The 15,899-nt window shown below is 41.3% G+C and overlaps 1 protein-coding gene and 2 long non-coding RNA genes across 6 annotated transcripts in view; 1 reads left to right on the top strand and 2 right to left on the bottom strand.

Annotated features, from left to right (window-relative positions):
• rigi (RNA sensor RIG-I) overlaps positions 1 to 4,588 on the bottom strand; it is a 40,640-nt gene extending 36,052 nt beyond the window's left edge. The window contains exons 1-3 of one of the 2 annotated variants that reach the window (XM_045713743.1): positions 4,282 to 4,588; positions 594 to 725; positions 323 to 504 (exon numbers count right to left, since the gene is read on the bottom strand). In XM_045713743.1, coding sequence (XP_045569699.1) covers positions 323 to 504; positions 594 to 725; positions 4,282 to 4,387 — 420 coding nt within the window. In that variant the 5' untranslated portion in view covers positions 4,388 to 4,588. 2 annotated transcript variants of the gene reach the window in all.
• A 2,472-nt stretch (positions 4,589 to 7,060) lies between these two features.
• On the bottom strand, positions 7,061 to 9,919 carry LOC123739377 (uncharacterized). Of its 3 annotated transcripts, none has more exons than XR_006767710.1 (5): positions 9,417 to 9,919; positions 8,485 to 8,705; positions 7,839 to 8,011; positions 7,582 to 7,721; positions 7,061 to 7,186 (listed from the first exon to the last, which is right to left on the bottom strand). It is a non-coding gene; the product is annotated as an uncharacterized lncRNA (long non-coding RNA). The 3 variants fall into 3 exon arrangements; XR_006767711.1 differs by having other exon boundaries at positions 7,582 to 7,692; positions 9,417 to 9,918; XR_006767709.1 differs by having other exon boundaries at positions 7,582 to 7,696; positions 9,417 to 9,916.
• A 226-nt stretch (positions 9,920 to 10,145) lies between these two features.
• Positions 10,146 to 15,237, top strand: LOC106578232 (uncharacterized). The gene is made up of 3 exons (XR_001322389.2): positions 10,146 to 10,343; positions 12,829 to 12,960; positions 15,005 to 15,237. It is a non-coding gene; the product is annotated as an uncharacterized lncRNA (long non-coding RNA).
• Positions 15,238 to 15,899: the final 662 nt, after the last annotated feature.

The following is a 15,899-nucleotide window of genomic DNA, read 5'->3' as shown; positions in this document are numbered from 1 at the left end:
ACTATATAACTAGTTTATTATAACTATATTAATACTATATAACTAGTATATTATGACTATATTAATACTATATAACTAGTATATTATAACTACATTAATACTATATAACTAGTATATTATGACTATATTAATACTATATAACTAGTATATTATGACTATATTAATACTATGTAACTAGTATATTATAACTATATTAATACTATATATCTAGTTTATTATGACTATATAACTAGTATATTATGAATATATTAATACTATATAACTAGTATATTATGACTATATAACTAGTATATTATAACTATATTAATACTGTATAACTCACTGCCTGTATCTCTTCATACTCTCTCTTTCTGAGACAATCTCCCAGGTGTAGCAGCAGGTCTCTGGGTTTGATCATTTTGGTGAAGCTGGGTTCTATCCTTTCCAGAAGCACTCTGTGTATCTTGGTGCTCTCCAGGATCTGAAAGTCCCACTTCTTCAGGGCCTCACACAGACCCTTATAGTCTAGAGACAACAACAATAACAACAATATCAAGCAGGGCCTGGTACCATCCCAGTTCGTCCAGGAGACACACACACAGACACACACCTACCTTCTGCGTCCAGGGCGTCTAGCAGGGCCTGGTACCATCCCAGTTCGTCCAGGAGACACACCTGGTCTAGAAACACCTGGGCTGCTGACGTCACAGACTTACTCTCCTCTGATAGGATCCTCTCTGCAACCTCTGGAACGCGGAACACAAAAGGTTCATTTCAGGAGAAGAGGAAGAGGAGAGGAAGAGGAGAGGAAGAGGAAAGGTAACCTAGCGTGCTAAGAGCTCACTTGAAAGCAAGGCAGGTAACCCTAATTGCTGCTGTAAGTCGCTGTGTCTGCAAAATGACTACAATGTAGGTCTACATGTGAAATGAGAGGGAGAGGAGAGGCCGTAAAGCGGAATAAGGACAGAAAAGTTAGAATTGCTGTACATTGACACTTTCTAGTGGTGTAAAGACGGAAGTGACGGTGTTGTGCCGAAAAAGCTCCCCCCTCCCCCCCCCCTGCCAGAATCCTCCCCTCCCACTTCAAAGGAAATTAGAAAGGAGGGAGGATTTCGGCAAGGCTATTTTCTTGCCTGACGAAATCCCCCCCCCCCTTCTATTTTGGGACGGCAAGGCCTGGCACACGTCATAATCATTATTTGGTGACCTATCATACCCTTTGATGTGTACCACAGGAAGTATTAAGACTCTAGTCACAAAAGGAAGTAGTTATTTCAGTAATAATAGGTTTCAGAGTCCTCTACTGTTCTCTCTACCCATCATGCTTTTCCCTCTTTTAGCTTTTCCTACATTTATTTATTTATTTTTTACACTTTTTCTGTCTTAGTTTTTAAGAATGTAGGTACAGTAGTAATAATAAAAATAATTTGAACAATAATATATCTAAAATGTGTACTCTGGGCGAAAAAAGAAAGTTCAAATATATAAGTCAACGTAAGTGCATATCCATAATCACAGTAAACTGTTATAATAATAGAAGAAAAAAATAAAATAATAATTTAATAGTATAAGAAACAAAACTAGGACCGAATGTGCCTCCGTGAAGAATCCCCTCCCCAATAGGTCCCATCAGCCCTCAATAGGACACCCCCAGCACCTCCACCCTCCCCATCAACCCTCAGTAGGACACCCCCAGCACCTCCACCATCCCCATCAACCCTCAGTAGGACACCCCCAGCACCTCCACCATCCCCATCAGCCCTCAATAGGACACCCCCAGCACCTCCACCATCCCCATCAGCCCTCAATAGGACACCCCCAGCACCTCCACCCTCCCCATCAGCCCTCAATAGGACACCCCCAGCACCTCCACCATCCCCATCAGCCCTCAATAGGACACCCCCAGCACCTCCACCATCCCCATCAGCCCTCAATAGGACACCCCCAGCACCTCCACCCTCCCCATCAGCCCTCAATAGGACACCCCCAGCACCTCCACCATCCCCATCAGCCCTCAATAGGACACCCCCAGCACCTCCACCATCCCCATCAGCCCTCAATAGGACACCCCCAGCACCTCCACCATCCCCATCAGCCCTCAATAGGACACCCCCAGCACCTCCACATCAGCCCTCAATAGGACACCCCCAGCACCTCCATCGTCCCCATCAACCTCCCCCTTCCCCTCAACCACAAAACACAATAACGACAATAATAATAGAAATGAAAATACACTCTTCTGACTACAAGGTGATATGGCTGCACTGCTATGAACAACATACTGTATATAATCAACATCACAGATGATAAAGAATGTAATGATACGTTTTGTATTTACACACGTTTTTTTCCAAAACAATACAATAAACGCGGCTTGGGGAGGAAAATATGTATATGCGCTGTTGTCTAACTAAGAACTAATAAATACATACATAACACAGAATATACAGGTGACCACATACACGTGTGTAAAATGTGTGTGTGCCCTATGTGTGTATAATATGTGTGAATGTATGTGTGTGTAATGTGTGCGTCTGTCTGTCTAAACTTTAAAGGTTATTGCTGCCATCCAAAAAAAAGGTCTCTGTTCCAGAAAGTGATTTGTCATTTTATATCTTATTATGCAAAGATCGACATTTGTATTTCCTATTTAATGTTTGTTAAAACAAACTTAACTTTCTGCGATGTGTTGTGTTATTGTCTGATACTATTTCTGTATTATCTTAATTTTCTTAAACATTACAAAATGTTTCAAAATAAATGTTTTTTTCTTTATACTCGGCAAGGCTAAACCCCCCCCCCACCTTCTAATTTCCTTAATTTTGTAGTTTAGAGTCAAGTACTTTCTGTGGCACACATCAGAGTCAAATACTTTCTATAGAACACACTTCACATCGGGATAGGCAACCGAAATTAATAATTAATGTATGTGTGTTATATTAAAACATAGAGGAGGGAACCAAACGTAGGCAAGAAATAAACATTTCAGAACAACTACTAGTCCAATAAGACATGGGAGAGATGACGAATTTTGGCAAAGATATTTATTTATAGACTAATACACTTGAAACAAATAGCCAAACCGAAAACTGCAGACATTACTAGTGTTTCCCCCCGCGATCAAAGCGACATAAAAAAATAAAATCTCAAATAGCAGGCAGGTCGCAGCAATGAAGAATTGAATGCGTGCGCGTTCACGCAAATCGCTGCAATGAAGATTTGAATGCGTGCGCGTTCACGCAAATCGCTGCAATGAAGTTATTGAATGCGTGCGCGGTCACGCGAAGGGTGGTGGGGGGTCTGGCGGGCGGTAGGTCGCTTTATGGCACTACCACACCTGTCATTTCAGTCATTTCTCTACATGCAAACCATTTCTCAGCGTGAGACAGAAATGAAAACAAAAATCATGTCATCAAAAGGCTGACCGTCGATATGAAACAACCGTATAGACTACCGTTAGTAGGTAAAACAACCGTATAGACTACCGTTAGTAGGTAAAACAACCGTATAGACTACCGTTAGTAGCTAAAACAACCGTATAGACTACCGTTAGTAGGTAAAACAACCGTATAGACTACCGTTAGTAGCTAAAACAACCGTATAGACTACCGTTAGTAGGTAAAACAACCGTATAGACTACCGTTAGTAGCTAAAACAACCGTATAGACTACCGTTAGTAGGTAAAACAACCGTATAGACTACCGTTAGTAGCTAAAACAACCGTATAGACTACCGTTAGTAGCTAAAACAACCGTATAGACTACCGTTAGTAGCTAAAACAACCGTATAGACTACCGTTAGTAGCTAAAACAACCGTATAGACTACCGTTAGTAGCTAAAACAACCGTATAGACTACCGTTAGTAGCTAAAACAACCGTATAGACTACCGTTAGTAGGTAAAACAACCGTATAACTACCGTTAGTAGCTAAAACAACCGTATAGACTACCGTTAGTAGCTAAAACAACCGTATAGACTACCGTTAGTAGCTAAAACAACCGGATAGACTACCGTTAGTAGGTAAAACAACCGTATAGACTACCGTTAGTAGCTAAAACAACCGGATAGACTACCGTTAGTAGGTAAAACAACCGTATAGACTACCGTTAGTAGCTAAAACAACCGTATAGACTACCGTTAGTAGCTAAAACAACCGTATAGACTACCGTTAGTAGCTAAAACAACCGTATAGACTACCGTTAGTAGGTAAAACAACCGTATAGACTACCGTTAGTAGCTAAAACAACCGTATAGACTACCGTTAGTAGGTAAAGTAACAAAGCGAAATTATCCATACTGTACCTGGTTGCAGGTAAGTTGTCATGAAGCCTTTGACGTAAGACGGTCGCAAAATATGAACCAGGTATTCACTACACCTCAGTAGATTGCGCTTCTCAGACTCATACATGATCGATGAAATGATCGATTAACTGACAGCAGAGAGATATTGACTATGTCTCTTGCATTAAAGCTGACAGCTGCTCGACGTGTATAGTGGTGTGTAGTCTTCCGTGATATTGGTCGCAGTGATCCAGCTGATCTCCTATACATGTCAGTGGAAACCGCGCCTCACGTCTCGCCAGCCTGAAGAAACGAAACCGAAACTTCCCGAGTCACAATAAAACGAAACGCCTGCCTCAGTAAAAGTCCCTAGAGGTAGTTAAACCCAGACCTAGGATCAGTTTGGACTCAGCTAATCGTTACATAAACCCACTAGCGAGGGCAACGCAACAAAAAAAAAAGGACCAAAGATCAGTCTCTATGGTCGTGGTGAACTAATAATCTATGCCAAATAACATTCGGTATATACCACACAAGATAGATGAAATTGATCAATAGAGGTACTGTGTCAATGAACTAGCAGAGGGTAGGAATGAAAAGACTGACAGATGATCAAGTGACTTAACGTTATATGACTTGTAATGATAATAGTTTATTGATCATGACTCAAATGATGAAATAATGCTCAATACCATTACATTAATAAAACATTTTATTAAGGAAGAATTCCCTGTGACAAATGTATTATACAATATTATGCAAAGCAGCATCTTGTCATAACACCATAATCATCTGAAAAACAGTTACCCGGATTATGTCCCAAATAGCACTCCCAAGTGCACTACTTTTGACCGTGACCTATAAGGGTTCCATTTTCGTACACATGGCGGACCTTGTGGGTCTTTGAGGCAAATGTGTTTCCTTGTGAGAAGAGGGAACAATGCACAGAATTTCAAGACTCTAGGCCTTCATTACAAGACCGTTTCCTTTGTTGTCCACGTAGTCCACAATCCAGTAGTTTAAACACCCTAAACAGCCGACCCGACCGCTCGGAGGCGTCTGCATGGTCCTAAAGCAACACCGTTTCCTTGTTGTGTATCACATTCCAAATATAAAGCTGGGGTGGAGGGGACAAACATGCCATTTCAGAATGTGGTGGTGGGGTGATGACATATATTTGAGACTAGTGTATTGCAATTCATTTAGTAATTGACTTAATATCAGTAAAATATATTTTGAGTTGTAAATAGGGAAACAACGAGTCCCAGACAGTTCACAATAGAACATACCGGAGGAGGCATCGTTTACTAACTAAACTATTAGGATCATCTGGTCACCACCAGTGTTTGGAATACCTTGATTACTGGCATCATCTGGTCACCACCAGTGTTTGGAATACCTTGATTACTGGCATCATCTGGTCACCACCAGTGTTTGGAATACCATGATTACTGGCATCATCTGGTCACCACCAGTGTTTGGAATACCTTGATTACTGGCATCATCTGGTCACCACCAGTGTTTGGAATACCTTGATTACTGGCATCGTCTGGTCACCACCAGTGTTTGGAATACCTTGATTACTGGCATCGTCTGGTCACCACCAGTGTTTGGAATACCTTTGAGCTCGTTGACAAAACATGACCACGAAACGCCGTTTCTCACACGAAGGTCCGCGGTGGGTCTGTGTTAATTATGCGGTTATATTTCAGACATGTTCACAGCAGCGAATGACATTCATTCATTTTCTGTTATAGTGTTTCTAAGTAGAAGCCGTATCAGCCAGGGAAACGTAATTGTTCTCACTATATGATGGAACATTCAGATGTCTGCCTGACTGTGGGGCTCTTAACCTGAATTCAGTAGGAAAACGACGTATTTTGCTCAAATAGAGATATGATTGAATTGTGTTTTATTTGGAAAGATGGCTGAGAATAGAACATTCCGTTTTACAGTGTACAGTATCGCCGTTTACCTCAGTTTTCTGTATTATTAATAAGAAGAAATCTACTTATTTTACTCAATTAGAGACTGAAATAAATGGTGTTTCTTTGAAAAGATGGTCCTGTCTGACGTGGACTGTTTCCTCACCTTATTCTCATTGTGTTTAACGACGGTTGTTGCTGTTTTAAATCAGGTAACAACAAGTGGAAACTATACAAGTAGCCTCTTTACTCAATTAGAGACTGAAATAAATGGTGTTTCTTTGAAAAGATGGGCGTGGCTGACATCAACAATACATTAAGGGGAAAGGATCCACAGACACACATCTCTTTATTTACACTGCTGGTTGCCATGGTTAACACAAATACAGGACATCGAATGCTTCCTGAACTGACTCAGTAAAGTAACATGAGTAGTACTACAGTATCACAGGTCAAACAGGTGTGTTAGATTACCCAGTGTCCACAGCAACACTATTGATTATCCTCTACACCCAGTGTATGTGGAGTACTATGGTCTTAGCCATGTTCTCCCTCACTCCCCTCCCGCCTCCCCTCTTCCTCCCCTCCCGCCTCCCCTCTTCCTCCCATCCCCTCTTCCTCCCCTCCCGGCTCCCCTCTTCCTCCCATCCCCTCTTCTTCCCCTCCCGGCTCCCCTCTTCCTCCCCTCCCGCCTCCCCTCTTCCTCCCCTCCCGCCTCCCCTCTTCTTCCCCTCCCGGCTCCCCTCTTCCTCCCCTCCCGCCTCCCCTCTTCCTCCCCTCCCGCCTCCCCTCTTCTTCCCCTCCCGCCTCCCCTCTTCTTCCCCTCCCGGCTCCCCTCTTCCTCCCCTCCCGGCTCCCCTCTTCCTTCCCTCCCGGCTCCCCTCTTCCTTCCCTCCCGGCTCCCCTCTTCCTCCCTTCCACTCCTACTTCCTGTTACCGACAATGCGCTACTTTCTGCTGCCGTCTCTCTCTTTCCGTCCCTCCGACCCACCCTCCTCTTCCTAGATAGATAGAGATAGATAGTTATATGAACAGAACAGCATAGTGTACACAGTATAATGTAACACTTCCTCGCCAACTCTCCTCTCAAACAGTGCAGCAACTCTAAGGTATAGTCCCAAATGGCAGCCTATTCCCACACAGTGGACTACACAGTGGACTACATAGGCAGTAGAGCACTTAATAGGGAATAGGCTGCCATATAGGACACAGACAAAAAAAAATATGATTTTATTGATTAATTTGACCAGGTCAGTTGACTGAGAACACATTCTCATTTACCCCAACGACCTCAACGATCTGGGGAATAGTTCCAGGGGAGAGGAGGAGGGAGGGGATGAATGAGCCAACTGGAAGCTCATTCCAACTCAGTCAAAAAGTAGTAACAAAACAATACCTCTTCCTCTGAGATGGAGGTGACAGAGAGGTCAGTGTCACTGGTTGATGATGTCATACCGTCCTCGTAGGTCGGCGGCCGGAGGGTCGTAGATGACCAGCTGGTCAAAGGCTTCCTTGGAGAGAGGAGAACGGGTGGAACTGATATGAGGGAGAGACACTGGAGGGTTAGGGAAAGGATGTGTGTGTGCTCATCGGCAGCCTCGACTAACGGGATTGGTGGATTCAAATAAAGTATTTAAATGTCTGCGTGCTCACCAGCTCGTGGAGGAAGTGGTCCATCCGTGCCAGCTGGAAACAGGTGGAGTTCGTCCTGGATGACCCCGCCCCCCTCCCTCCCTCCCTCCCTCCCGATCACGGCGTGCGATTCGCGTGGTGATGATGCGTTGGACGATGTTGACCAATGAGCTGTGGAACATTGCCAGCTCCCACTGTAACCAAGGTTCAGAGGATAGGGATTTGATCATCCAACATTACTGCAAACCTTGACACTAGGCTGCAGTAAAATGATTTGGTTGCAAAGCTTACTGGTCTGTCCTTTACCATAGAATTATTATTGTGGTGCATAATTGCCATGGTAAATTGGAATGTTCAGTCAATGAGCATTATGGGTAATCCACCTCTCCTGAATTAAACAAGCATAGAAAGAAAGTGGATATGCGTGGACGTGTGTTACACTGTCCAAATCTAAACACAACAACTGGCGACGCCACGTCATTTTCTAAACACAAGTTATTATCGCCACTGCTACTGTAGCTAACAGAGTGTAGAAACAGTTACTAACTAACCAGTCAGCCAGACCATTCCAGACTGAATTAATCAATTTCTACACTCTGTTAGTTACTGTAGCTAACAGAGTGTAGAAACGGTTGCTAACTTGAACAATACAACAACAAAAAGTTACCTCTCATCTGTCCATCGATCCCTCCATCCTCTGGCCGGGGTAGAAGAGGAGTTCCCACCCTTTCCACCTTCGTCCTGACCGTCTCCTCTCCACCTCCTCCTCCTCCTCTTTCACTCTCCATGGTTACCACCTGCTCTGGTGGTCACCATGGCAGCTGCGATCATTGCGGTCCCGTTTTCTCCAGGTACAGGAGGTTTGAGAGTAAGGATGGAGGAGAGCGGCTGCTTACACAGCGGACACACCACCCAGAGACAGGATTAAGATAAATGATCAGAGAAGAAAAACATTATTCTAGAGCCTAGAGCTGGTAGGAAGGATTTCCTGAACACCTTAGTTGGCACCCTATTCCCTATACTGCCCTACCAAGCAAAAAGGCAGCAAATGCTCATTTGGTCAAAAATGAGTTGTCATTTTTGCTACATTAAATACATGCTTAATCATGTGGATAGGTATCCTGCCTCGTATTGCGTTTTGAAGAAAATGGGGGTCATGTTAGCAGTAACGAAACCAAGGTAAATAAAATCAATTTTTCTCAGTTCCACGCTATGAGCAGTTACTGCCTTTTTGCTTGGTAGGGCAGTATAGTGTGCTGCTTTCGACCAGAGCCCTAGGAACAGGAGGAGCCCTCTTATTAAGACACCCTTTGTTGCAGTCTGTCTCGGGCCAACGCGTCCCACAGACTCTAACACTCCCATCTGCCTAGACCGGTTCAACAACATGACTTACCTGGATACAGTGTCAGTTGATCAAACTCCCCAATTACATCACTTAAAAAAAAAAAAAATGGAGCTGCCTAAAGTGTATGTAGGGCTGAGATGAATGTAGGTTAGCCTACTATGGGGATGTTGGGTCAACAACAATGTTACCAGTGATCTAGTCTTACGGCTTAGATATTTCCCTGTTTAGATACCTACGTTTTAAAGTTAATGTACCTGTTAGGATTCATATGTAGAGTGAAACGTGTCGGCTTCATCCACAACATGTAGAAAATATCCTTCACAGCTGGGTAACGTGCTGCTTCCGTGTCTGTCCACATGTCGTCTCCAGTAGCCGAAGTTGAACGCTAGCTAACCATCCATGCCCTGGTTCGCTGCATCACTAGCGAGTTATCTAGCACTAATAATAATAATAATACACAAATAAATAAAAAAATACAACTTTGATGTTGATTTATAGTTAACGTTAGATAGCTCGTCAGCTGACAGGCTAACCTAGCGGCTAGCTCATGAGTGTGTCTCTCTTCCTGCCCGGTTCACAGTTCAAAAACATCACAACACCGAATCCATTAGTCTAGCTCATCAGCTAAACTATCTGACAACACTACTAATAATTCAGAACTAAATAATAGTAGAAATTGTAAACATATATGGTAGGATATCGGAAAGGTAGCAGACTGTTGTGAATCAGAAAGCAGAGCGCCATTGGCAACAAAGAGGATTCTGGGATACTTTCCGCAACCCTCTGGTTGTCAAGGAGATCAAATATAGGTTTTATGTCGATTCAATTGCATCCACTTTTGTTATTGTTGTTGGGTATAAACTATTTAATCTTGTTTTATTAGTATTAAACGTCCACATCTCATCTATAAATGGGACAATTGTCATGTAATCATTTCTGGTGCTGGTAGCTGTTGTTATTGTCTGTTTCTGTCCGTAATTCCGCCAGAAGGCGCCAGAGGGAAGCTATTGATTGGGGGACCGCTCCGTTGTTTACAATCCGCGTTGTCATGGACATGGACATGGACACCAGCTAGCTAACCAGCTAACCGCAGCTAAACTAAACCTGGTTTGAGTCCATTTCTACCAAAATTGAAGATGATAAACATCAGCAACCGAGCATTGGATAGACTCTACTCTGTTGTGAGTTAGTTTTTTTAATGTTCCCCGTAGCTGGTTGTTTTAGCCAACTGGTTGTGCTAGTTAGCTAACTAGCTAACTGCAAGGGATAATACTTCCAAAATGTGAGCTAGGTCTACATTTCAATAACAAACAGTGACCGGCCCTATTTATCTACGCTACAGTACATAGCTAATCACATAACTCCCAACTGAACGTATCCAGCCAGACAACATGTGGCCAATATACAGGGTTGGCTAGGTTACTTTCTAAGTGTAATCTGTTACATGTCCACAATTATAATCAGTAATTAAATTTTTGGATTACCCAAACTAAGTAACGTAATCTGATTACATTCCGTTAGAAGATGACAAACGTATGTCACCAATTGAATGACATCTATTTCAGGATAAATCAATGTTAAAGTTTACATTGCTGGCCATATATGGATGTTACATTTTACTTTATGGGTTGGTTATGTAGGCTTCTTCTAACCCATGGCTTTCTACTACATATAATAATATGATTAAATTATATCTTTACATTAAAAACCAAAGTCTATCAGAATTCCAGTCATTCCAATAAATGTTATACCCCTTGATCTTCAAGAATAGGACTTGGAAATATGGAAGTATAGATTAGCCAAATTGTTTAACCTGAGCATAACCCCCAAAACTAAGGACTTATTAGCCAGACCTATTCTGTTGTTTATGATTGTATTGTCATGGAGGACAGATTGGGCTCATTGATTCCAGTTGAAAAATAAATGCTGTGCTCATGGAATGGCTTTGAGCACTACTGAAAAGGGCTATTTACATGTGAAAAATGAGTGCCATATGCTGCATTACTATAGGCCTGTTGTTTACCTTTTAGTTGGTGACCCAGATATCTTGATAATATGCAGCTGTTTAAAGGGCAAATCCACAGATGGAACAATAATAAAATGGCTCGCCCCGCCTCTGTTTTGGTAAAAAAAACTGAGGGATTGGCCTGTAGAAATGTAACCACTCTCAGATTAATAGACAGAGCTAGGGATGTAAGGACTGACCATCTATGATATCAACATTATAGTTATAACCATGTTATGAGACTATACATTATTTGTTTACATGTACAATGTTTACAAACATTGTTGTTAAACAAGCTTATATTTGGGGTTCTGATGGAGTGTGACAGTTGAACTAAGATCATAAGGCATTTATAAGTTATATTCTTCAACAATCAATGGATATATGTCCAAAAATAGATGTAGTAACTACAGATTGCCCCTTTAAGTCTATCAAAAGTGTGTGAGTTTGAGCATGTGTCCATTAGGCCTATGGATCTATTTATATATCAGTATGAATTAGAATGAGCAATAAAAGCCCCACTTTTATTCCGTAGGTTGGGATCCGCACTATGCAGCTGTTGGAAGAGCATATTTTTCACTAGCTGTCCACTGGTTTCAATAACAATGATTTATAGGCAGCTTAAACTTCTTGAATTAAACCATTATTGGGTTCAAATACACATTTAGATTTGTGAACAGCACTATGTAGATATCAATAGTAAGTGATGTCCGTATCGCCGTAGACTACACCACTGCTGTCATCCTTTACCTCCAAGCGGTTATTCTAGTTGGATCATCTTTGGATGCCGACAGCAGTCGCACCATTGGAAGACATAGCTTGGACTGTAGCCTACAAAAGCCTTTTCCTGCTCTTTTCCCACAATCCATCAAACACATTTGTTGTGTTGTCATAGTGGTCTCTGACATCATAATGGTCTCTGTCATCATAATGGTCTCTGACATCACAGTGGTCTCTGACATCATAATGGTCTCTGACATCACAGTGGTCTCTGACATCACAGTGGTCTCTGACATCATAATGGTCTCTGACTTGTGGTCAGACTCACCCAGGTGCAACAAACTTAAACTTGTGCCTTTTTTCAATGCTGATTTGAATGTCATTGAGAATGGGTTTTTTCTTTTTCTGCAAACATCCTTTCTGAATTTAAAAGTAATCCTGAAAGTAATAAATCTAGTTTTTCAAAAGTATCTGTAATCTGATTACAATATTTGAACTGGTAACGTAACGGATTACAGTTACCGTTTTTTAAAATCCGCAATATGTTTGAAAACGTTGCGAGTTTAGCGAACTATCCTGGATGACAGCTAGCTAACGTTAGCTAGCAGGCAGTTTCAGCACTGGCCAAAGTGGCCAGCTCCCTGCCTCTCTCTCTCACACACACACACACACACACACACACACACACACACACACACACACACACACACACACACACACACACACACACACACACACACACACACACACACACACACACACACACAGTGTCAGTACCACAGCTAGCTAGCTAACTTCTATGTCATCGTAAACAATTTAGAAGTTAACCCCTGTAAACATAAGAGAGAGTACATTTAAATATTGTATGCCTTTTTTGTTATTTAACCTATAAGTCTGTAAACACACTTAGGAAGTTGCTCTAAATATTGTGTTGTTTCCAGCTCCTCCTGGCCGTAGTGGTGTTGTCGTGGACCTACGTCATCTATGGGAGTAGAATAGCAGCACAGAGACAGTTGGAGAAGAGACTCAACATCAAACTACACAACTAAAGCACCAGCGGCACTACCTCAACAGTAAGATTACCCCGACTCAGACTCAGAACACTAACTAACAACTACACTACTAACAGTAAGTTAACTCAGGACACTAACAACTACACTACTAACAGTAAGTTAACTCAGGACACTAACAACTAAACTAGTAACAGTAAGTTAACTCAGGACACTAACAACTACACTACTAACAGTAAGTTAACTCAGGACACTAACAACTACACTACTAACAGTAAGTTAACTCAGGACACTAACAACTACACTACTAACAGTAAGTTAACTCAGGACACTAACAACTAAACTAGTAACAGTAAGTTAACTCAGGACACTAACAACTACACTACTAACAGTAAGTTAACTCAGGACACTAACAACTACACTACTAACAGTAAGTTAACTCAGGACACTAACAACTACACTACTAACAGTAAGTTAACTCAGGACACTAACAACTAAACTAGTAACAGTAAGTTAACTCAGGACACTAACAACTACACTACTAACAGTAAGTTAACTCAGGACACTAACAACTAAACTAGTAACAGTAAGTTAACTCAGAACACTAACTAACAACTACACTACTAGCAGTAAGTTAACTCAGAACACTAACAACTAAACTAGTAACAGTAAGTTAACTCAGAACACTAACTAACAACTACACTAGTAACAGTAAGTTAACTCAGAACACTAACTAACAACTACACTACTAACAGTAAGTTAACTCAGGACACTAACAACTAAACTAGTAACAGTAAGTTAACTCAGGACACTAACAACTAAATTAGTAACAGTAAGTTAACTCAGGACACTAACAACTAAACTAGTAACAGTAAGTTAACTCAGAACACTAACTAACAACTACACTACTAACAGTAAGTTAACTCAGAACACTAACTAACAACTACACTAGTAACAGTAAGTTAACTCAGAACACTAACTAACAACTAAACTACTAACAGTAAGTTAACTCAGGACACTAACAACTAAACTAGTAACAGTAAGTTAACGCAGGACACTAACAACTAAACTAGTAACAGTAAGTTAACTCAGGACACTAACTAACAACTAAACTAGTAACAGTAAGTTAACTCAGAACACTAACTAACAACTACACTAGTAACAGTAAGTTAACTCAGGACACTAACCCTACTTTTTAACTCAGACACTAACAACTAAACTAGTAACAGTAAGTTAACTCAGAACACTAACTAACTACACTAGTAACAGTAAGTTAACTCAGGACACTAACTAACAACTAAACTACTAACAGTAAGTTAACTCAGGACACTAACAACTAAACTAGTAACAGTAAGTTAACTCAGAACACTAACTAACTACACTAGTAACAGTAAGTTAACTCAGGACACTAACTAACAACTAAACTAGTAACAGTAAGTTAACTCAGGACACTAACAACTAAACTAGTAACAGTAAGTTTAACTCAGAACACTAACTAACAACTACACTAGTAACAGTAAGTTTAACTCAGAACACTAACTAACAACTACACTACTAACAGTAAGTTAACTCAGAACACTAACAACTAAACTAGTAACAGTAAGTTTAACTCAGAACACTAACTAACAACTAAACTAGTAACAGTAAGTTAACTCAGGACACTAACAACTACACTACTAACAGTAAGTTAACTCAGAACACTAACAACTAAACTAGTAACAGTAAGTTTAACTCAGAACACTAACTAACAACTAAACTAGTAACAGTAAGTTTAACTCTAACTCCAAACTAAACCGCTGCAGTAGCATTAGGCTACTGAACTCCTACGGTAAGGTGTAACCCAATCTCTACCTGGACACTCTCTCCTTACCAAATCATTTTCTCTGAGGATATCCTCTGTCTTTTCATTACTTTTGACATGTCTACGTTCTGAATATCTCTGTTGTCGTCCCAGCTAATAAGATGTGAGTGTTTTGTTTGTTTGTGCGCGTGTTTTTTTTAAATGAATATTCTACACATGTATTTTTTTTTTAACTGCCCTCTGTCGAATTTATAACTTCACAAAACAACAAATGAAACTCATATCAATCCCTCATTTCCCCCACAGCTAAATACCGTGGACATTCCCAAGACAAAGGACCCTGGACCAGTCTCCATCCCATTGCCTACTGTGATGAAGTCTGTCTTTACTGATCAGACTCATTTATACACCACCATGCTGAATGCTTCTCCTTCCTTTCTTTACTTCCTTTACCATGTTAGTTCGTCTTAGATGTGAGGAACATTTTTTCATATTGTGCAAAAAATGATTTCTATTAAAAAAAAAGAGAGAGAAAGTAAGAGATGCAGATAGTGTCTTTCCTTAATTAAAATCAAACCACTTCCTGTGTCTGTTGTTCTGAGGAGAACCTTCCTCTGTCTGTTGTTCTGAGGAGAACCTTCCTCTGTCTGTTGTTCTGATGAGAACCTTCCTCTGTCTGTTGTTCTCTGGAGAACCTTCCTCTGTCTGTTGTCCTGAGGAGAACCTTCCTCTGTCTGTTGTTCTGATGAGAACCTTCCTCTGTCTGTTGTTCTGAGGAGAACCTTCCTCTGTCTGTTGTTCTGAGGAGAACCTTCCTCTGTCTGTTGTTCTGAGGAGAACCTTCCTCTGACTGTTGTTCTCTGGAGAACCTTCCTCTGACTGTTGTTCTCTGGAGAACCTTCCTCTGACTGTTGTTCTGAGGAGAACCTTCCTCTGTCTGTTGTTCTGAGGAGAACCTTCCTCTGTCTGTTGTTCTCTGGAGAACCTTCCACTGTCTGTTGTTCTGAGGAGAACCTTCCTCTGTCTGTTGTTCTGAGGAGAACCTTCCTCTGTCTGTTGTTCTCTGGAGAACCTTCCTCTGACTGTTGTTCTGAGGAGAACCTTCCTCTGTCTGTTGTTCTCTGGAGAACCTTCCACTCTCTGTTGTTCTGAGGAGAACCTTCCTCTGTCTGTTGTTCTCTGGAGAACCTTCCTCTGTCTG

The sequence above is a fragment of the Salmo salar genome, unplaced genomic scaffold (assembly GCF_905237065.1).
Source record: "Salmo salar unplaced genomic scaffold, Ssal_v3.1, whole genome shotgun sequence".
Lineage (NCBI taxonomy): Eukaryota > Metazoa > Chordata > Actinopteri > Salmoniformes > Salmonidae > Salmo > Salmo salar.
This window is presented reverse-complemented; position numbering and strand designations above follow the sequence as displayed.